This window comes from Xyrauchen texanus, chromosome 39, assembly GCF_025860055.1.
Source record: "Xyrauchen texanus isolate HMW12.3.18 chromosome 39, RBS_HiC_50CHRs, whole genome shotgun sequence".
Taxonomy (NCBI): Eukaryota; Metazoa; Chordata; class Actinopteri; order Cypriniformes; family Catostomidae; genus Xyrauchen; species Xyrauchen texanus.
Genome location: NC_068314.1, coordinates 857,324 through 882,195, shown reverse-complemented (window position 1 = coordinate 882,195; position 24,872 = coordinate 857,324). Strand labels below are relative to the sequence as shown.

The window sequence follows — 24,872 nt, the reverse complement described above, 5'->3', positions numbered from 1 at the left end:
AGGTTTAGGGGTAGGGTTAGGTTTAGGGGATAGAATATAAAGTTTGTACAGTATAAAAACCATTATGTCTATGGAAAGTCCCCATAAAACATGGAAACACAACATGTGTGTGTGAGAGTGTGTGTGAGAGTGTGTGTGTGTGTGAGAGAGTGTGTATGTGTGTGAGTGTGTGTGTGTGTGTGTGTAAGCTGTAATACCACTGGAATATGTTTGTGACGCTGCAGTGACTGTATGTTTGATGTGTGCAGTCGCTGATGTTTCTCATACGAGACTGGAGTTACCCGTATGAACACGCTTATGGTCTGGACGGAGGGAACAAGTTTCTGGAGAAGAGACTGCAGGTGAGTCACATGATACACGAGGACGTATTTATCACACGCCTGTTTTGATTTGGATGAATATCATTTGTACCATGGTCTGATGTAATACTCGATTGTGATTGGCTGGAATGTGTGCAGTTCAAACCGTTGAATACACGGGCTGTTCTGGTCGGTTTTAATCACCGTTTGATATTAATGTGCTGTTTGCATATTAACATAACATTACAGAGCAAGCAGAGTGAACTATAGCAGTTTAAAAAAATGTCCTAAGCACTGTCATTAGCATAGTTAATATAGTGGAATTCAGCTTTGAGAAATCAGGACGTATTAAATGCGTCTTTCACTGTCCGGCGAGGTGACGCAAGGTGATTTAATCTGTGATGTGTTGTGTGTATTATGTTGCTGTGCTGAAGTGCCACTGATAGCCACTAGAGGCCCCCGCGCTCACACATCTCTCACTCAGACGCTGTAGGACAAGCACTGTTTGTTTATAAATGCAGGAAGTGCTGCCGTGTAAGGACAAATTACGATTTAATTCATTATTCAGCCTTGATGATATCATACTGATGTCTCGGAGATCTGCAGGTTCCTGAGTGTTTTGAACGGTTTCCCTCTTATTATTTTTACTGTCACTGCAACATTTATAACGTCGATTATTCCACATTATTGGAAAATTAGTAAAATTGAAGAATACATTTTCTCTGGAGTCCCAACCACTATACATTCTGTGGATATTATTATTAACTACATTTTTATTCTTTCAGTCAAAATTTGTGCTGCAAAAAATCTTTGACAGCCGCAACCAATCAATTCTGTCATGTGCTATAAGCGGGATAAAATCATTTAACGCACACCTAGTCATGGATCATCTTACAGAGCTGTCATGTTATTCTCGTGAACTGTAGCGTGTGTTGAATTGTTCTGATTCAGGTGAAACAGAATCAACATGAAGAACTTCAGAACGTGAGGAAACACATTCACTCATGTTTCTGCAACATCAGCTGCTTCCTGCTGCCTCACCCCGGCCTGAAAGTGGCCACTAACCCCCACTTTGACGGCAGAATACAAGGTGAGACAACTGCGCCACCCACAGGCTGAATGATGCCACTGCATTATAGACTGAATCGGCACTGCTTTTCTGTTTTCTGAGCTGATTGTGGGGAAACTCTGTTAATAAGCGGGCTCATGTACAGTCAGCTGGTCAACAGATCCCTTCAGTGTGATTGGGGAGCGCTTCATTTGCCATAATGACCAACTGATTGTACATGAACTCTTACTTGAGGTCAGTGGCATCAAATAATATGTTTGGTCTGTGTATTATAACAAATGAAACTTCTCTTATGTTGTTTATAGATATGGATGAGGAGTTCAAGCGTGAGCTGGTGAATCTGGTCCCTCTGCTGTTGTCTCCAGAGACTGTGGTGGTGAAAGAGATCGGAGGATCTAAAGTCACGTGTCGAGATCTTGTACAGTATTTCAAAGTAAGAGTTCACTTGCTACATGTTCTCTGATCACGTTCAAGTTTGTGTGCTTTATGTGATAATGTGGCCGCAAAAGTGATTTCATATTTATAAGAGGGGTTGGACAAAGACATCAGTGTGCTCCTGTGGTTGGGAGATTATAGTGTTTTGATTCCCAGGAAACACATGTAGTGATGAAATAGAAACCTTGTTTGCACTGTGAGTCTAAGGAGAAAAGTGTCAGACAATCGTGCACAAATAAACCACATTATCTGTGAGCTGTGTGTTTATCTGTCTCAGGCTTACGTGAAGATCTATCAGGGGGAAGAACTGCCTCATCCCAAATCCATGTTACAGGTATGAACTTCTTCTGTGCATCACTGTGATGAAGCTGTACAGCTGGCAGCATAACTATACTGCCTATGGAATAATTACCACCAGAATAACAGAACAAACACCGTTTAATTGGGTTGAATCCTCAGAGACCTCGCGTAATGGAACGGCAATGTTTAAAGTCATGAAATAATACCTAATACTCATTAAATATGGGTAAATACCCAACTTTAAAGGATGCTTTTTCTGCATGTGTTTGTTCACATTTTCAGCCACTTTTTCTGTTTCTGTGGCCGAAATTTTGGTGCTTCCCTACTGTGATGAAAAAATGTCCCCAATAACTGTCAGAGCTTACTCGTTATGTTTAATGGACAAACTGTCTATGAACTGTTTTGCATTCAGAGCTTCCACTTACTGTCTAAAAAAATAAAAATAAAAATGTTTTTTTCCAAAATTAACCCCAAAACAAAACATGCATAAAATGTTTCTATATAACCACTGGCTTCCTAAAACCATTCGACAAACTTCATGATGCTTAAGCTGCTGAACGCTTCTATACAGTGTCTATACAGTGTTTTCAGGGAACTGGTATTCTGTCCTGACAAATAAACAAGCGCATTATAAGGGGGTTCATTTTAGCCAAAATCACGTCCTCTCTGATTAGACACTCCCAGAATACATTGACTATGTTTCCATGGACTCCAGAAAATTGCGAGAAAGCTAATTAAGGCTCAAAATCGGTGTTATCGGCTTTCTCTTTACTCGCGTATACATGCGACTCGCTCGGAAAGCGGCTTTCTCCACAGTTACGTCACATGGCATCCGAGGGGCGTTCCTTTTATTCTCAGAGTTGTTGCTGTTTGTTTCCTTCACTTTCTGTCACGACCTGCAGCTGAATTGCGCTGCACTGGTGGGGTTTCCCTCTTACGCCAAACACCAGGAATCCCCCAACGAGCGCATATATGTGAACGTGAGGGACAGACGATATTTTACATTGGGGTTTTATAAACGGGTGTAGTTTATAGTGTATGTGATTTTCCCACTGTACTCCCAGAAATGTTGAATTCTTCCCACTGTGTTGACATGTTGCTGAGCTCCATCCTATGACGTATCTTATCCCGGTCTGTTCACACACGCGCACTCTTATGCCTTTACATGACCACATTAAGCTGTGTGTTAAACCACTTTCTCTTAATCCCTTAAGTGGTGTGAGGAAACCGCCGTTCTTGTTTACATGATGTTTCAGAACGCCGAATAATCTGTTTTCTTAAGTGCATGGTCACTGTGACGAGTTCAATTGTAGATTTTGATGGACTTGATCAAGAGAAATATTGATTGGAACTATATTTTATTCTACTGTTGATAGTTCCCAAAAAGGCTTTTAAGATCATAAGATCATATTTCTCTTCTTGTTCCTCAGGTGACGGCTGAAGCGAATAACCTCGCAGCTGTCGCAGGAGCTAAAGAGACTCACAGCAGACGCATGGAGCAGGTAAAGCTGAACACACCACAGCTCTCAAACACATGTTAAAATGAAACCTCTGATTGTTTACTTCCTGTCCGCAGGTGTGTGGGGGTGATAAACCGCACATCGCGCCGGTCGATCTGGAGCGCAGTCACAACGAGATCAAGCAGAATTGCGTTCGTCAGTTCCGTGGGCGGCGAGGAGTTCTGCCGGCGCTATCAGGAGCAGCTCGAGCACGAGATTGATGAGGTGTACGCAAACTTCATCAAACACAACGACGGAAAGAACATTTCCTACGCCGCGTGCACACCCGCCACGCTCTTTGCCGTGATGTTCATCATGTATGTGGTCTCTCTGGTGACGGGCTTTGTGGGCATAAACTCTGTGGCGGCGTTGTGTAACATGATCATGGGCATGGCGCTGGTGTCACTGTGCACCTGGGAGTACTTCAAATACTCTGGAGAGTTCAGAGAGGTGGGCAGCTTCATCGATCGGGTGGCAGAAACGCTGTGGGAACAGGTGTGTTACATCTCAATCACACAATCAAAGAACAAATTAACTGTGATTGGTCATTTACATGTCTCAGACGGCTCTTGGAAAATGAAAATGTCTCATTTGGTAATGCCAAACTTTTCTCTATTTTTCAATGGACCTTCCTAGCGCCCACTGGGGGTTCTGGGACTCCAGTTTGAAAACCACTGATTTGGCAGAAGCTTTTATCCAAATTGATTGAGGAAATGTTTCAATTCAAACAAATAATCTTGCCCCATAGACTTCCATTGTCAGTGCATTACTGTAACATGATATAAAACAATTGAGATATTTGCACTTGAGACTGAGTCATGACTGTGACATCATTGAACAGCAGACTCTTTTATTTTCTGTTAAACACCTGCAGGCCTTTCATCTCTGTGTCTCTTCCTCTTTTTAATGTCTCTCTTTCTTCTCACTTTGTGCTCAAGCAGAGGACGCCCTGAACTCTGCCCTCTAGTGACCTCTGACCTCTCTAATCACTTGTATTCATATCCCAGCTGTGTGTGTGATAAGTGACTGAGATCTCTTGTTGTAGGTCTTTTCCAAACTGTTTGAAGTTGCCCGAAGTAAAGTGACACCCGCCCCGCGACAGAAGAGAAAGTAGCCCATAATGCTCTGCTTTTTAGGACTGTGGCCTCTGTCCGCAGCGTGTTTGGCAGGTCAGCACGTTCACACAGAATCATTCTGAGGGGTTCGAGAGGTCTTCATCTCTCTTTCCACGCTCTTCCTCTTCATCTGTCATTTGTGTGATTTTTATCATTACATTATGGAAAATAATGAACTTTATCACAATATGCTAATTTTTTGAGAAGGACCTGTATATGAACTATATACTGTATACAGGTGATTATGTATATCGAGTACTTTTGTCTTAAGATTTAGACTTTTTGTTTTACCGGAAAACAAGAAGTTTATTTGAGAAGCAAAATAAAATATATTTTGTATCTTGTTTTTGGAGAAATCCAACAATTGAGTAACATTTATGCTTCTTTTTTTCCTCACAGTGGCAGACCACGTGTAACAACACCTGCACAGGATCATCCGAATATCACACCTGTGGGACGGGTACAGGATGGCATCAACAAATGCCAGCAGGAACACACAATCCCTCCATCAGTGCTCAGACTGTCCGCAATAGTCTAAGAGAGGCTGGACTGAGGGCTTGTTGGCCTGTTGTAATGCAGGTCCTTACCAGACATCACCGGCAACAACGCCACCTACGGGCACAAACCCACCTTCACTGCACCAGACAGGACAGGCAAAAAGTGCTCTTCACTGACGAGTCGTGGTGTTTTCTCATCAGGGGTGATGGTCGGACTCGCGTTTATCGTCGAAGGAGTGAGCGTTACACAGAGGCCTGTACTCTGGAGGTGGAGGGTCCGTCACGGTCTGGGGCGGTGTGTCACAGCATCATCGGACTGAGCTTGTTGTCATTGCAGGGAATCTCAACACTGTGCGTTACAGGGAACACATCCTCCTCTCTCATGCGGTACCCTTCCTGCAGCTCATCCTGGCATGATCCTCCAGCATGGCAGTGCCACCATACTGCTCGGGTTGTGTGCGTGATCTCCTGCAAGACCGGAATGTCAGTGTTCTGCCATGGCCAACGAAGAGGCCGGATTGAGCACGTCTGGGACCTGTTGGATCGGAGAGTGAGGGCCAGGGCCATTCTTCCCAGAAATGCCTGGGATTGTGCCAGTGTCTTGGTGGAAGAGTGGGGAACATCTCACAGTAAGAGCTGGTAAATCTGGTGCAGTCCATGAGGAGGAGATGCACTGCAGGACTTAGTCAGTATCTGGTGTGGCACCAGCTGAATTGTTACTTTTGATTTTGACCCCCCTTTGTTCAGGGACTCATTATTCCATTTCTGTCAGTCACATGTCTGTGAAACTTGTTCAGTTTATGTCTTAACATGTGTAAATATTTGTATGAAAATAGAAAGATTGAACAATTAAGTGTGCTGAAATAAGAGCAGTTGAATGTGAGAGGACGTTTCTTCTTTTACTGAGTTTCTGTATGTTTATATATGACAAAAGGGCTATTCTGTAGGAAAATGATTTTGTGCGGTCTTGTTCGTTGTTAACACATTATGAACGACTTAATTTTAAGCAACAATGTTCGATTTTAATTTCAGCTCTGCTTATGTAGAAATGAACATAAATGTACGGTCTGTAAAACACAACTGAGCTACTGTCCTCATCCAGAGAAATGTGTTTCAGTAGCATTAAACATTAAACACTGAGATCAGCTGGAAAACCACAATTCATAAACTGAATAAAGCTGCACAAGCCAATACAGCGATTACATGTTTTTATTTCATGGAGCAACAATCACTGCAGCTCTATTCATATCAATAATTAATAACTACTAATATAATGTCAAAGTGTAACAGCCAATAAAATCCCACGCAGCAGCGGCTCTTTGAAACTGGAGGAAGATTAAAACATTTATAGAGAGACGTGAGCAGAAGTTCATCCTGATAAACAAACATTTCCTGCAACACTTTATAGAGACTAAAACAATATTCAAAGTAATATTCACTATTTCTAAACCAAAACTTTGGAGTAACATTGATGCAAATGAGACAAACGCCCCAGAGAGAATGACACTAACTGAAGTTCAGTTATTTTAATCTACTTCAAACAGTTTCATCTAGTATTACAGTTTTTATTTTGTTCAATGAATCTTAAATGAAGATAATGACACACACACACACACACACACACACACACACACAGTTATACACAGTTTCCAAATTCAAGAAACTCCTTTTGGTGTAACTGAGCCTCTGTGCTTCCCTAAATGAAGTCGGAAGAAAATGCTGTTTGAGAATTAGAACTGATTAAAACGAGACGGCCCAAACTGAGAACGACCCCTACCTGTCAATCATCTCACTAACCCCACCCACTACTCATCAGTCATGAGACAGACTCCACCCTCATCCAGCACAACACTCAAAACACGCCCCTTCCGCTGGTGTCTTTCCATCGTTAGCTCTGATTGGCTGATGAGCTATGACATCACACATGGCAGAAGAGTTGATCTCAAGTATTGCGAGTAGAGGAAACTGTCATTCCTGTATTTCCTGTCCCGCCTCTGTGTTCTGTCAGAGGAAGTTGTTTGAAATCTGACGCTGGTGTTCAAACAGGTCCTCTACCCCTGCACTGTACGCATCACCTGGGAGACAAGAGGACAGACAATAATACTAATAATACATGAAATTACACATTTTTATATCACTTTTATAAATTTTATTCATACACATATATGCATTTTTAGGGGTCCGAGCACAAAGTCATTATTATTATTATTCCCTAAAAGTGTTTGATGTCAAAAACTTGGTGGGATGGGCCCAAATCTCACCCACTACTCGCGCGCAGGCACACCTGTCCAACACTAGGTGGCACTTTTGTCTATAACTCAGGAACCAAAAGTGCTGTAATCAAAATGATGTGTCCTTTGATTGCTTGAGTGGAGGCAAACAAAATGAATATCTCTGATTTTGTTTTATTAATTTTTTTGCTCTATAATTTTTCTGCTAATTTATACGTTGTGAAAAACTGCCATTTGTCCAATTTGCTGAAAATGGAACAGCTTTTTGGTAGGAGGGTCCCTAGATGATGCATGCTTATGAATTTTGATTCTTTTTTTTATTTTGATTTTATTGATATAATTATATAAAAGTATATTAATTGCAATAACTGAAACATAAACACATTGCATTAATAGTGCTTTTTTGGGGGATGCAATATCAAATGGTTGTTTATTAAACTTTGAATATCTAAATTGAAAACATTTTACCCAAAATTTCATCATTAACAATTCAATATTAAATATTCACCTTCCAAAGTTCAGTTCCAAAATATTCAGTTTTCTTTTTTATTTCATCTTTAATACGCAACATGCAAAATTCACTCATTATATTTCACCTCTTAAACTTTCAGTGGTTTAAATTCAGTGCGGATGCTCAATCTTCACTTGCTGTTTCAAGGCTTCACCTCTAGGCGGTGCAATCGAGTGTTGAAGAAGATCAAGACAATGCCAGGATGCCTGAATTTAAACCACTGAAAGTTTAAGAGGTGAAATATAATGAGTGAGTATGGCATGTTGAGTATTAAAGATTAATTGTTTTTTTTGTTTTTGGAACGGATCTTTTCTGGAATGTGAATATCTAATATCATTTTTTTAATGATGTGAAATGTTTTCATTTAAGATATTCACAGTTTAAATACACAACCATATGAAATTGCATCTCCCCTCAAATGCAATGCATTTATTTTTCAGTTAGTGCAATTCAGTGTTTTATTCTAAAAACATTTGGCATTAATATGCTTCAATATTAAGATACATTGTCAAACATTTTGGGCATGGTACAAATTCACTCATCACGCTATATCTTCTGAACGCAATGTCCAAACGTAATGGAGCCTGCTATACATTGACAACACAACATTTTGAGGATGCATGCCGAGTTTTGTCCAGTCAAAGGGGTCCCAACAACTACAAATCTTTGAATTTGGCATGTGTGCTCAATGCTAGTGGGCAGTGAAAATGAAGAAAATCCTTTTTGTTAACATTCACAAGCAATACAACTGGATCCATGAGTCAACGGAATCTGTTGTAATTTGGCAATGTGGTGGACCCGGATGATGATGATTGCAGCTCTTTTTATTTAATATAAATGGTAATAATACATAATAGCATTTCTATCACAATCTCATGAAGTTATTTGTGTCATGAATCTGAAATGCTGCTCTAGACAATGAATGTTTATTGGTGTTGTAAACTCACCTGCATGACAGCCGTACAGATACACTCGTCCTCCGTCATACCTGCATCTACAGCGCATCACATTGTTCTGGAAGTCTGACTCTGCCATGTCCAGAGACGGGTTAACCTCCACCTACAGGACAAAACCAGCACATGTATACATTTCCCTCACGTGGATCCTGGAAAGAACTAACAGTCAGCTCAATTTAACTGGTCCACAGGAAGGGGCGGGAACAACATGTTCTGACAGGCTGTCATTACGAGGCACTCGTGGACGACATTGTTTTTCCATCATGTCTGTTGAGTTAAATACAGCAGCATCTGCTTCTAAGAGAGAAGTCATATATTCCAGCTTCACTCCCACATGTATCCTCATTAAAGTGAATACATTAAAAAGGAGTTTATTTGTGCCACAAGTTCACATTCATAAATTCATTTTAGTTTTGATTTTAGAGTCATAAACAACAACCTACTGTTGTAGACTGAAATGACTGTCCTGTCCTCAGACTTGCGGCTCTATACTCTATTTTAATCGCGGGAGGAACGGAAAGATTACTCGGCGGATTCTAAAATGACTGAGCAATCATGGAGGATGATCTTTGGGTGACCACGAGTAAATGTCTTTAAATGCACCGTCCTAAAACTGAAAGGCCACAATCTTGGCTGTTTATCATAGAACAGCCTGTAATTGTATAAAAGACACAGTCCAGTAAAATGCTGCTCAAAGGGGTTTGGTGGCGAGTTCAAGTGATCTACCAGCGGCTCCCACCAGACGTACTGTGATCATAAACTAGACCGTAACGCTCGTGTCGCCCACCCCACCGACGCTCTAAATCACAGAACAACAGAGATATGGAAACCAGCACAACACGACCAGGAATAACACATTTCACAAAAACGGGAATCCCGTCAGGATGCACTTCATGAAGTCGCTTGAGGGAATGATCCAGAAATGAGATCCTTTAGGATGCACATTCTTTCACTTTGTCACCTTTCAGATTTGATTTGATGGAAATCATGTGTGCTGTTTTTGAGGCACATGCGCTTTGAATTTGTCCGTTTCTCCCGGGTTCATCCTTCCAGAGCAGATTCCACAGAAACACTTGTTTAATGCATGTTTCTTCTACATTAGCATCTTTGAGAAGTTTATTAAATGTAATCTGATCAACATTATCTGGCACAGTTTTACATTCTTATAGCAACACTGTCCCACGATTACACTAATGCCTTTTCCCATTGTTAGTGTTTTACAGAGAGTTGCATCAATTATATTAATACATTTATTTATGCACATATAACAAGTATGATTTGTATTTCTTCTTTTACGACAAAAATGAGCATCAGTGTTTGATAGAAAGAAGAGTGACAGGCTTTCACAATAGAAGTGACATTGATAATTGACAATATTGAAGATTGTGACAAACTTTTGCTCAATTCTAGTTTGAAGGAAAATAATAATAATAAGAAGAAGAATTGAATTCAACGAGAAATTGATCATGAGCATTTATTTATATTTTTATCCCCTTTTCTCCCAATTTTGCACTGCCCAATTCCCACTACTTAGTAGGTCCTCATGGTGGCACGGTTACTTGCCTCAATCCGGGTGGTGGAGGACAAGTGTCAGTCACCTCCGCTTCTGAGACCGTCAATCTGCGCATCTGATCACGTGACTCGTTGTGCATGACACCGCTGAGACTCACAGCATGTGGAGGCTCATGCTATTCTCCACGATCCACACACAACTCACCACACGCCCCATTGAGAGAACCACTAATCACCACCACGAGGAGGTTACCCCATGTTACTCTACCCTACTTAGCAAACGGCCCAATTTGGTTGCTAAGGAGACCTGACTGGAGTCACTCAGCACGCCCTGGATTCAAACTCACGACTCCAGGTGTGATAGTCAGTGTCAAAACTCACTGAGATACACAGACCCCAATCATGAGTATAAAAGAAAAACACATTTTTTGACAATTTTCATTATAGTAAAGATTTGCATATGGCAACGGTTCCCAAATATTTGGACAAAAATGTCTTACGTTTTTTACTAGCACTTTTTATGTCTTAAAATCAAATGGTAAAAATATTCCATATCATGTGCACCATCCAGGGTTGTTTTGGGCGCTGCATAATTTCCATACTTTCATTTGTGCTGTCTTATAACAGTAGTCATATAAAGAATGAGCCGGTGTGTCCAAACGTTTGACTGCTAGCATATGTCAACAGTGAAAATCACCAGGATAACAGTAATTATGGGCTGATTTTCATGCACACGGCAACTCAAGTGGATTTTGGCATTTCCTCCTTTTTCTTATGACCTATTCAGCTGGTAAAATGTGTGGACTATAAATTCGGCATGATGAAGTCACATTCCAGTGAAAGAAATGTGAATAGTCAATCGGTTATTAATGATTAATGATTGATTAATATGAGCGTGAGAGTCGGTGATCATTAAAGCTCATATCTCACTTCAGCGTCTGTCCTCTGAAACGGCTTTCCCAGACAACACAAAAACCTCTTTCAAACAATAAATGAAGTTCTGATGTTGGTATAATAATAAACCGCTCTTGAACGTGCTCAGGCTCATTTTAGAGGTCATTATTCTCTCTGGTAATGAGCTCATTCTGGTAAATGACTGTGTGTGCTGAAGGATTGAAGAGGAAAGATACACAAACGCACAAGCAGCTTTCTCAAGACAACTATGAACACTGCAAAATAGTCCATATGACTAAATGCAGAGTGTGCTGAAGTCATGCCATAACGGACGCAACATATCTGAATTAAACACGAGTGCAAATGAGATTAGAAGATGTTTTTCAGTCCATAACGACTTAACCTCTGTTCCTCAGACTATCAGATGAGCTCTGTTGTGATACTTTTAAGGTGCTTGTTTGGTCATTTTTAAGCTTGTCCGTCGTGGTCACTATAAATATTATTGTATGGAAAGGAGCTGCGTGAACATGATTACTGTCACATTTCACAGAAGAAAGAAAGTCATATGTGTTTGGAACAACATGAGGGTGTGATTCAGATTTTGGTGTGTTTAATGTTCTCTCACCTGGAAGATATAGTCGCCCGGTCTCACGTCAGTGATGTCCACCCATTGGCAGTCGATGTCGTGGCGATACGTATCCCAGCAGCCCACAGAGATGCCCTGATCACCCATGTTGTAACAGGCGTAGCGTTTGGTCAGGCCTGTTGCCATGGAGATAAAGCCAAAGCGTTTTTTACGAACACATCGTATAGTTTTGGAACAGTAAATGCGGTGACGCCAGAGACCATTAACATCTCTGTGGGGTTCAGGACGAGGTTTATGAGAAGATCCTTCACAAATACACGTTCAAACTCTATTGTAGACTTCCTTATGGGTAAGTTACGTTGCATAAAGCATCCGCTAAATGACTTCATTGAATCGTTCAGATTTTGAAGCATGAATGTAAAGGATTCATATGCTAGTGTATATCTGATAGACAGCGCTGCGGTTCAAAGAAACACATTACGTACATGGCATCCACACTAATATGTTTTTGGTCAATCATGTTTACACCTCTCATTCACACTGGAACTGTGTGGAGAGACTTTACAAATGCTTTGTTAGAGCGATACTTTAGAAAACAATGAAATTAGGAAACAGAAAATGTTTTCAACCGAAGCGTATTTTAACTCTTGTCCACTTATCGCTTCAGACTCACACTTGTGTTGTTCACGGTCAAAATCAATCACGCTCTGCAAATAATACACATGCATTTCTTTACATTTTTAGCACAATAACATCATCAGCTGTGAGAGTAATTTGCATATATGAATAAGCACATTTATGGTAATTTTACTACAGTAAAACCTACACTTGTATAAATTGAAATATGAAGAACATATGAGATTGTGTCGTATCGGGGGCAGATTACTCCCATCTGGGGCAAAAAAAGAACAATTACACGATTTGAAAATCATGTTATGACAGTAATATCCAGTAGATGGCTGCAGAGATCCACTAATTCACTCCTTTGTGTGTGTGAGCGCATGCGTCCTGCATTAATGGATGTGTTCTGCATTGTGGCTCAATTAGTGATTTTATTTAAGACATTTCAAATAAATTGTGTTATAGTCTTATCCATTCATTTTTTATGGTCGGTCAAATTTGACAGCAAACAACACAAGTTTCACTTTTTTTTGTCATGTGGTCTAAACTCATCATGTACAGTCCAATTTTTGTGTGTGTGTGTGTGTGTGTGTGTGTGTGTGTGTGCGTGTGTGTTCAGATGGCAAATGTAGGGAAATGAACCAAGCCTCGAGCCACTCAGATGCAGGGATCCTTCTGGATTAACATGGAGTTAATATTTCATCGGGGGTTGATGTTATCAACAACGTCCTGTCCGGTGCCTTCTCCACAAGCATTTTCACCCATAAAAGTGTCATTCAAACTTCCCTCGGAACAACTTCACAGCTGCTTCTGCGTCACACGCACACTTTGTTGAGAATGTGCGAGGCTCCTGATATTTGCCGTCAGGACTTCATTCAAGTAAGACAGGTCCATTTTAAATCATCACAAGAAATTAAATGGCTGGATATAAAACAGGTTTGATCCGTCGCCACAGTAGCTGCATTTCCAGTGTTCCTGACATGATATTTGCAGTGAAATCGTGAAATGTAACTTCACATATATCGAACCGTTTGTCTATATAATCATAAAACCCTGCAGATACAGTGCAGACATTTGAAAATGTTCAGTCTAGAGGAATTTTCCCCCATTTAAATCGGAAAATGAATGGGTTACAGGGGTAATAAAACTGGACACAATTTTTGGGAGACCACTCGCTATAAAAACTCTTTTTTATTCATTGGCATTTTCACATTCATGTGGAAAATCAGTGTGACAGTTGTGAAAGCTGCACAGGAACAGTTCATGCTGAGGGAAATCTCTTTAAACGTTGACCTCTGAGACATTGTCATATTATATGATATCTGCAGCATTATGGAGTGAATTAAAATAGAAATCGTGATATTGCCTTGCATGCCATATCTGTGTTTAACAGCATGCATGAGCTGCTTCAGTCAGTGGTGCCAACTACAGGCATCATCAACATGAGATGACACAATGTTTATCATATTTCAAAAAAGTTATGTCAGTCTAAAATGACCGAAGAGTGCACAAGGGTTCAGTGTGGACGTGACAGTACTTGGATGACGTTTAGGAAGTAACATGAAAGGTAATGGCAAGTTAAATGCATTACTTAATTGAAAACATTTATTTAGGTGTGTTACTTTATCACTTTAATTAAATGATTTACTAACAAGTACAATTAAAATCTGTTGTGAGAACAAACACTTCTCTAAAGCACAAAATACCACTTTAAGCACATCTGAAACTACGGTGAGCAAAAGTGACAAAAATAATGAACCGCTCACTTTCTAAAAAGTATCAATGTAACATTTTAGATTTACCTTCAGGGCAGTACGTGTCCTCCAAACAGAAACTGGCTTTGTGACCCTCAGCGACCTTTGTGCCGTTCAGGGTCAAAAGGTCATAATGTGTAAAGACTTCAATACTGTGGTAATGTCTGTGAGAGATGAGAACGATGTCAGTCAAATGAATCAAAGGATATTCACCATTCAGTAGCATTACATGAAAGAGTCGACCCTGAGTGAAATAATGAACATGTGTTATTATTGTGTCAAGCAGCTTGTAATTACAGCTGCAGTTATTGCTATAGATCAAAATATTTGATAAAACATCAGTCCAGTCTTGCCAAAATACACAATATAGTAACAGCTGTTCAGCAGCTACTGTGTAAATCACCGCACACATTAACTGCAGTTTACTGAGATGGGTTATGCTTTTCTCCACATTTCAGTCCAGAAAAATTTACATTTAGGAAGTGAATAAAATCCAAGAGAGTAATAACTGGACCTTCCCATACTAAAAAAACATTATAAATTTAAGGTTTCCAAGATATATTATGTGAAAAGAAAGGATATTTCTGTTCATCACATAGAAACATCTCTTCTAATTTACCTACAAAAAGACATACAAACAGTCCCAGAGACCTGAAGGTATGGATTATCATCGAAAAAGTGACTCCACTGCTGACACAGCGCTGTTCAGAATGATGAGTGGGTCAATATTGGGGTGTTCCTCCTGAAGTCCACAATCATCTCCACTGTTTTAAGATGGTTCAGCTCCAGGTTGTTTTGACTGCACCAGATGGCCAGCCGTTCAACCTCCCTTCTATATGCAGACTCATCATCATCTCGGATGAGGCGATGACAGTACTATCATCTGCAAACTTCAGGAGCTTGACAGAGGGTCCTTGACGATGCAGTCGTTGGTGTACAGCAGTGGTTCTCAACCTTTTTTGAACAAACGCCCCCCTGACCTCTTCATGATCCTCTTAACGCCCCCCCCCCAAAAAAAAAAACACTTCAGAAATACTATTACAGCCAAACAATTGCAACACTGATACCTGAAGCCTGAGTTTTTGGTAAAAAAAAAAAAAAACAAACTGAAACAGAAGTTTCTTATTGTATAAACTACATGTAAAAGCCTCAAGTTGAGTAATATTGTGTTTGGAAAAAATGCAAAAACACATGGATTGTTTGAAAGGTATTGCAAATGTATTTAGAAATTCAAACAAATTCAGGCTCACACAAATTTTTTTTAAGATGAACCAATCACGTGAACAATAACGTAACTAACCTAAATGGCCAATGAAAAAGCAGCGGTCGTTCACAGCACTCAATTAGGCAATATATACTAGGCTTCAAATTTGAATAGCCTACAAACGGTCATTTCTACCACTCTGACAGCTGCGGCATTTGTTTTTAGGCGTTGCTATGGAGATCATTTGCCGGTAACTAGGCGAGTGGGTTATTAGCAACATTTAAATATGAATTCATTAATTTGCACAGACATAATTTTATTTTACATTCAAATGAACATTGTATGAGTTGTCAGAGGCTTAAACGTTGTGATGAATAACAGTGAGTAATGTAAGGTGACCACCTGGCTATTGCTCTGTTGCAGGTCAGCAGACCTGATTTTGCGGGACACGAGGGAGAGAGCTTAAGTTAATATTAATATACTAGGTGAATAACTGCAAAAGACAAATAATATAAAATCAATATTTATATTATTATGACTTTATTATTCCCATCGGCCAATTACACATTGCAGAGTAGAGATGCGCGGATCAGCTCTAACGTCACCCGAATCAGCTGTTAAAAACAAACTCACCATCACCAATGATTTTCTCCGATTAGATATCCGCACCCGATCATCACATTACAATTAAAATTCTCAGGGCCAGATGTAATAACGCTTTTGCGCCCACTTCAGGCGTATTTGTTTCGCAAAGTGCGCATAAAACCATGGCGAGGTATGTACGAACGGGACGCACCGAGATGAAAGCGCAGATTGTCTGTTGCAGTTGAAAATGGCAAAATGCGCTTTTCGTGTCATGCATATGCATTCATGGGATGGACAAGGGGAAAGTGGGAGTGTCACATAAATAGATGGGAGGGGAAGCGTAAACTGCGCCTAATTATGTATTCCGCGTTATGTACAGAAAAAGCCGGTGAAAGCGCCTCTATTTTGCGCTGAAAATTCTCCGCCTCTTAAAAGCATGTGTAACTTAGGAAGCGGCTCTCCTGGCATATCCTCCTGGTAAAGTGGCAGCAGTAATCCGAGCAAGACGAAGACATAGGCTAAGGAGAAGAGCTGAAAAGATTTTTGCGCAGGCCGCCTGTTGAGTACCTCTGAGTAACGCCCCCCATTTGTGCCTGAGCGCCCCCCTCTCTGCTGCCTCGTTCACACCGCCCCCAACACTGTCCAAACGCCCCTGTTGAGAAACGCTGGTGTACAGGGAGAAGAGTAGTGGGGAGAGCACACATCCCTGGGGGGCACCAGTGCTGATGGTACAGGTGGTGGAAGTGAATTTCACCAGTCTCACTAGCTGCTGACAGATAGACGTGGGAACAGAGAGCTGCTGTAATTTAGTCCATAGGAGAGCTGGGATGATGATGTTGACTGCATCCTCCACAGATCTGTTTGCTCTATAAGCAAATTGAAGGGGATCCAGAAAGGGTTCAGTGATGTCCTTCAGATGGGCCATCACCAGTCTCTCAAATGACTTCAGGGTGTCAGGGCGACAGGTCTGTAATCATTAAGTCCTTTGATCTTTGGTTTCTTTGGGACAGGGATGATTTTGGAGCATTTGAAGCAGCAGGGAACTTCACACTGCTCTAATGATCTGTTGAAGATCCATGTGAATATGGAGGCCAGCTGGTCAGCACAGGATTTTAGACAAGTGGGTGAAACTCTGTACGAGGCCTGTGCTTTCCCTGTCTTTTGTTTCAGCAAGACCCGGCACACATCATCTTCACAGATTTTAAGTGCAGGTTGAGTAGCAGGAGGGGGAGGAGGGGGTGGCAGGAAGTGTAAATGTTTGTAAATGAGTGCTGTGAAGATCAGACTGGGTGTGGGGTGTGAGAATGGGTTTTTCAAATCTACAGCAAAACACTTTCAGGTTGTCAGCCAGTTGTTGGGAGATGGTCTCTTGTAGTTGGTAAAGTCTTTCAGGCCTCTCCACACTGATGCAGGGTCTTTAGCCGAAAAAAGTTTTTTCAGCATTTCAGAATAGCTTCTTTTAGCCACTCTGATCTGCTTTATCAGTATTCTGTATTTGGCCTAATTGCACAAGATTTTTTCCCTACTTCTGTAAGCATCCTCTTTGGCATGACAAAGCTGCCTGAGTTATGTTGTAAACATCAGATTGTCATTGTTGAATGTTAAATAAGTCCTAGTAGGAATGCACATATTGGCCCACATTATATAAATATATATATATATATATATATATATATATATATATATAGACACACACACACACACACACACACACAGTACTGTGCAAAGGTTTTAGGCACTTGTGAAAAATGTTGCATAGTGAGGATGTCTTCAAAAATAATGCCATAAATAGTTTTCATATATCACTTAAAGTCCAGTAACATAAAAAGCTAAATCAATATTCAGTGTGACCACCTTTGCCTTTAAACCAGCCCCAATTCTCCTTGACACAGTTTCTCTTGGTTGTTGTCAGATCGGATGTTCAAGCTTCTTGGAGAATTCACCACAGTTCTTCTGTATATTTATACAGTCTCAGTTGCTTCTGCCTCTTTATATAATCTCAGACTGACTCGATGTTCAGTGGGGTCTCTGTGGGGGTCATGCCATCTGTTCCAGGGCTCCCTGTTCTTCTGTTCTAATCATTTCTATTTGCAACAGTAATGATTGGGAGTCTAACATTAATATTTCCTATTGACACTCTAAAGCTGAAGACATAAATAACCATCTTAAGCTTTTGTGAAACATCATATGTGCTTAAAACTTTTGCTCAGTACTATATACACACACACACACACACACACACACACACACACACACAGTATACCGTGTATATATACATATATACACACACACACACACACACACACACACACGCACGTCAAGTGGAATATTTGGCTGTTATATAAAATATGTAAAACCGAAGTCACACACATACCTGTGGCACTGATGCCAGGTCCAGGACTCTCTGGTCGCTCGTGGTCTGAAGTCGGCACGTCCGAGATTCAGGATTCGTGAGGAGAATCGCAGCAGACGCCGGTGTCCGTAAGGCCAGTGCATGCGCGCTGCAGATGATGACAGACAGTTCTCCTCATGTGCGCAGGTGAGCAGGTGCAGCGGTCGATCCTCCAGGTACGCCGACTCCTGAACCAGCTGAGCATCCACAACCAGATCAGGAGCCACTGAGACACACCAGTTATGACATCATCAGCTGTTTAACAAAGACCCTTTTCAACTGTAACACAAGAATGCTACAGTGCTCACTCCGGTGTCACTGTAGTAAATCACTGATTTAACAATTAAGTCGTTTTTTCTTACCCCCATTGGCCAATACTCGTTTCTAAACTTTACTAAATTTGTTAAGATTTCTTCGAAACAAGAACATGTCATTCTGCTCTGTATGATATTTAAAGGATGTTTAGATATTTTGAATGGAAAACAAGACAAAAATATTGATTCTGAAAATGATTTGCTGTGTGTGTGATTATATTCAGCTGAACTTGTACCATCCACACAGGTGACCCCAGCGGCTTTGGCCCCGCCCCCCCGAGGACAGTACACCTGTCCGTTTCTGCGGCACTGCTGAATGGACATCTCCGTCCCGATACAGTGAGTTCCACTCAGAAGCACCTCCTCAGACCCGGTGTTCCCAGGCCAGAACCACGTCTCCTGCGGGACGGAATGCAAACACATGATCAGAAAAACTGTGAAATCTGCACTGAAGACTGCAGGACCGGCGGGGGTCCAACAGCACGATTACAGCTCAAATATTTTCCTCTCCACCGTCTATTCATTTATAGAATAAATAATTTCATGTTTGTGCTCTTCATTAGGAGTAAATCTTGTACCTGATGAGCTCTGGAAGCGAAGCCGAACCCGAGCTGTCTGCACACGACCATTGCTTCATTAATGCTCCAGTTCTCACTGCACACAGACCCCCAGCGCCGCTGCCCGCTCTCATCCATCAACACCTCCACACGACCCTCAGCGACCTCTCGACCCCCCGACAGACGCACCTGAGAGAGACAGACATTTTATTGTAATTGTCATGGTACAAGCTCCAAAAAAAAAAAACATAATATGGTAGTTTATTTGGCTCTCTTCTGACCGTGGCTCCGAGTCCAGTGTTTGGGACATTACAGCGGACAGATGCGTCCTGACTGTGTTTGCAGGATCTCAGAGGAACCTCCTGAAATTGACACTGTGTGATGGAGCTCTCTCTGCCTGAACACTGAACCGCATTCATGTGGATTGGACCGGTACCTGCAACCCAAAACCCATTTTATATATTTATATATCTTTGTCATTGGAGTTTGACATGCTAACAGACACGTGTCCAGTTCTAGAAACAGTTATTAATGCAGTTGCGTTTGACACAAAACTGTCAGGCTGATCACAAGACAAACGAGCGCAGTAATATGTGTGATGTAAACAGTCTATTCAGCTCAATGCTTCATTTACTACTAAAATAGCATGAGCAAACAGGGGCAGATGGAAAGCTGTGTGTGTTTGAACAAGAGTCCCTGTAATTTGTTCACAGTGAGGTCATGATTTAACCAGTAAATGAGTATCATAGAGTTAAACATACTGTCATCTGTCTGACAATGAAGAACAGACACTATTCTGAGACTCAAGCATGTAATTCACCTAAAATCAGCCATTAACTCAGAAAACACTGACTGACTGACACACAAACACACACACACACACACACACGCACGCACGCACGCACACTCGCACACTCACTCACTCACACACACGCACGCACGCACGCACACTCGCACACTCACACACTCAGTCACACACACACACACACACACACACACACGTTGGTCTACCTATCATTATAAGGACTTTCCATAGACATAATGATTTTTATACTGTATAAACAATTCTATCCCCTAACCCTACCCCTAAACCCAACACAACCCCTAAACCCAACCCAACCCAACCCCTAAACCCAACACCACCCCTAAACCCAACACATCCCCTAAACCCAACACAACCCCTAAACCCAACACAACCCCTAAACCCAACACATCCCCTAAACCCAACACAACCCCTAAACCCAACACCACCCCTAAACCCAACACATCCCCTAAACCCAACACACCCCCTAAACCCAACACATCCCCTAAACCCAACACAACCCCTAAACCCAACACCACCCCTAAACCCAACACATCCCTAAACCCAACACATCCCCTAAACCCAACACAACCCCTAAACCCAACACAACCCCTAAACCCAACACATCCCCTAAACCCAACACAACCCCTAAACCCAACACATCCCTAAACCCAACACATCCCCTAAACCCGACACAACCCCTAAACCCGACACCACCCCTAAACCCAACACATCCCCTAAACCCAACACAACCCCTAAACCCAACACAACCCCTAAACCCAACACAACCCCTAAACCCAACACAACCCCTAAACCCAACACATCCCTAAACCCAACACAACCCCTAAACCCAACACAACCCCTAAACCCAACACATCCCCTAAACCCAACACAACCCCTAAACCCAACACCACCCCTAAACCCAACACATCCCCTAAACCCAACACACCCCCTAAACCCAACACATCCCCTAAACCCAACACAACCCCTAAACCCAACACCACCCCTAAACCCAACACATCCCCTAAACCCAACACATCCCCTAAACCCAACACAACCCCTAAACCCAACACAACCCCTAAACCCAACACATCCCCTAAACCCAACACAACCCCTAAACCCAACACATCCCCTAAACCCAACACATCCCCTAAACCCAACACAACCCCTAAACCCGACACCACCCCTAAACCCAACACATCCCCTAAACCCAACACAACCCCTAAACCCAACACAACCCCTAAACCCAACACATCCCCTAAACCCAACACAACCCCTAAACCCAACACAACCCCTAAACCCAACACATCCCCTAAACCCAACACAACCCCTAAAGCCAACACAACCCCTAAACCCAACACATCCCCTAAACCCAACACAACCCCTAAACCCAACACAACCCCTAAACCCAACACATCCCCTAAACCCAACACATTCCCTAAACCCAACCCAACCCCTAAACCCAACACATCCCCTAAACCCAACCCAACCCCTAAACCCAACACATCCCCTAAACCCAACACAACCCCTAAACCCAACACAACCCTTAAACCCAACACAACCCCTAAACCCAACACATCCCCTAAACCCAACACAACCCCTAAACCCAACACACCCCCTAAACCCAACACATCCCCTAAACCCAACCCAACCCCTAAACCCAACACATCCCCTAAACCCAACACATCCCCTAAACCCAACACAACCCCTAAACCCAACACATCTCCTAAACCCAACACATCTCCTAAACCCAACACATCCCCTAAACCCAACACAACCCCTAAACCCAACACATCCCCTAAACCCAACACATCCCCTAAACCCAACACAACCCCTAAACTCAACACATCCCCTAAACCCAACACAACCCCTAAACCCAACACATCCCCTAAACCCAACACACCCCTAAACCCAACCCAACCCCTAAACCCAACACATCCCCTAAACCCAACACACCCCTAAACCCAACCCAACCCCTAAACCCAACACAACCCCTAAACCCAACACAACCCCTAAACCCAACCCAACCCCTAAACCCAACACATCCCCTAAACCCAACACACCCCCTAAACCCAACACACCCCCTAAACCCAACACACCCCTAAACCCAACCCAACCCCTAAACCCAACACACCCCTAAACCCAACCCAACCCCTAAACCCAACACAACCCCTAAACCCAACACACCCCTAAACCCAACACAACCCCTAAACCCAACACATCCCCTAAACCCAACACATCCCTAAACCCAACACAACCCCTAAACCCAACACATCCCTAAACCCAACACAACCCCTAAACCCAACACATCCCTAAACCCAACACAACCCCTAAACCCAACACAACCCCTAAACCCAACACATCCCTAAACCCAACACATCCCTAAACCCAACACAACCCCTAAACCCAACACAACCCCTAAACCCAACACATCCCCTAAACCCAACACATCCCTAAACCCAACACAACCCCTAAACCCAACACATCCCCTAAACCCAACACAACCCCTAAACCCAACACATCCCCTAAACCCAACACAACCCCTAAACCCAACACAACCCCTAAACCCAACACACCCCCTAAACCCAACACAACCCCTAAACCCAACACATCCCCTAAACCCAACACATCCCTAAACCCAACACAACCCCTAAACCCAACACATCCCCTAAACCCAACACAACCCCTAAACACAACACATCCCCTAAACCCAACACAACCCCTAAACCCAACACATCCCCTAAACCCAACACAACCCCTAAACCCAACACATCCCCTAAACCCAACACATCCCCTAAACCCAACACAACCCCTAAACCCGACACATCCCCTAAACCCAACACATCCCCTAAACCCAACACACCCCCTAAACCCAACACATCCCCTAAACCCAACACAACCCCTAAACCCAACACATCCCCTAAACCCAACACAACCCCTAAACCCAACACACCCCCTAAACCCAACACATCCCCTAAACCCAACCCAACCCCTAAACCCAACACATCCCCTAAACCCAACACATCCCCTAAACCCAACACAACCCCTAAACCCAACACATCTCCTAAACCCAACACATCCCCTAAACCCAACACATCCCCTAAACCCAACACAACCCCTAAACCCAACACATCCCCTAAACCCAACACATCCCCTAAACCCAACACAACCCCTAAACTCAACACATCCCCTAAACCCAACACAACCCCTAAACCCAACACATCCCCTAAACCCAACACATCCCCTAAACCCAACACACCCCTAAACCCAACCCAACCCCTAAACCCAACACATCCCCTAAACCCAACACACCCCTAAACCCAACCCAACCCCTAAACCCAACACAACCCCTAAACCCAACCCAACCCCTAAACCCAACACATCCCCTAAACCCAACACACCCCCTAAACCCAACACACCCCTAAACCCAACCCAACCCCTAAACCCAAGACACCCCTAAACCCAACCCAACCCCTAAACCCAACACAACCCCTAAACCCAACACACCCCTAAACCCAACACAACCCCTAAACCCAACACATCCCCTAAACCCAACACATCCCTAAACCCAACACAACCCCTAAACCCAACACATCCCCTAAACCCAACACAACCCCTAAACCCAACACATCCCCTAAACCCAACACAACCCCTAAACCCAACACATCCCCTAAACCCAACACAACCCCTAAACCCAACACATCCCTAAACCCAACACAACCCCTAAACCCAACACAACCCCTAAACCCAACACATCCCCTAAACCCAACACATCCCTAAACCCAACACAACCCCTAAACCTAACACATCCCCTAAACCCAACACAACCCCTAAACCCAACACATCCCCTAAACCCAACACAACCCCTAAACCCAACACACCCCCTAAACCCAACACAACCCCTAAACCCAACACACCCCCTAAACCCAACACAACCCCTAAACCCAACACATCCCTAAACCCAACACATCCCCTAAACCCAACACATCCCCTAAACCCAACACAACCCCTAAACCCAACACCTGTAGTATCGTCCCAAATGGAACACCTAACTTTACTTTAGTGCATGGAAGCATTTGCCGTTTAACAGCTGACGATAGTGACATTTCAAACGCATGTGATGTGTCTGCTAGCTTTAGTGTGTTAGACAAACTCAGTTCACACTTACAGTATCTTAAATATTGAACACATTCACACAGAGTGGGTTGATGGTAAAGCATTTCATTAACATTTTAAGGTGCTGTTGTTGCCATGTTCATCATTAATTAAATGTTTTTTGTCTGGTCAGAATAACGGCCAGGTATCTCCTCCCTTTCCGCTACGTAGGGCGAGCCAAGTACAATTAGCTGCAGCACAGAGACCTCCAAATGGGGGCAGAAGGGGATAGGTAAGGGTCTCCTTATCTTTGCAGCTCCCGCCCCTTTTTGGAGCAATACCTGCAGCTGTACCCTTCTCAGGCAACATTTAACACTGTTACTTCAGTTCATCATCCGGGTACACATACTAGTGCACTTCTTTTTGTTGCATTATCACAGTTAACATACTACTCGCAGTAATTACGCTAAGAAATGGTGTAGTATAGTGTAGATGTGTGCGGTTTGGGACGCACCTTCAGCGCTCGCAATTTGTGCTACTTAGCGGAAAGAGTGGTGTTATCTGGCTGCTGATATTACAAAACAATTGTGGGAACTAGCAAAACTTCAATGAAGACAGCAGCGTACAAATGTGAGTTCAATGCT

The 24,872-nt window shown here is 42.6% G+C and overlaps 1 protein-coding gene and 1 pseudogene across 1 annotated transcript in view; one reads left to right on the top strand and one right to left on the bottom strand.

Annotated features, from left to right (window-relative positions):
- The first annotated feature begins 239 nt into the window (after nt 1–239).
- LOC127632448 (atlastin-2-like) lies at nt 240–5,253 on the top strand (annotated as a pseudogene).
- A 1,160-nt stretch (nt 5,254–6,413) lies between these two features.
- LOC127632444 (lysyl oxidase homolog 4-like) overlaps nt 6,414–24,872 on the bottom strand; it is a 31,793-nt gene continuing 13,334 nt past the window's right edge. The window contains exons 8-15 of the mRNA XM_052111028.1: nt 19,613–19,767; nt 19,353–19,520; nt 19,011–19,173; nt 18,443–18,686; nt 14,328–14,443; nt 11,944–12,080; nt 8,904–9,015; nt 6,414–7,289 (exon numbers count right to left, since the gene is read on the bottom strand). Coding sequence (XP_051966988.1) covers nt 7,219–7,289; nt 8,904–9,015; nt 11,944–12,080; nt 14,328–14,443; nt 18,443–18,686; nt 19,011–19,173; nt 19,353–19,520; nt 19,613–19,767 — 1,166 coding nt within the window. The 3' untranslated portion in view covers nt 6,414–7,218. The remainder of the gene's footprint in view (nt 7,290–8,903; nt 9,016–11,943; nt 12,081–14,327; nt 14,444–18,442; nt 18,687–19,010; nt 19,174–19,352; nt 19,521–19,612; nt 19,768–24,872) is intronic.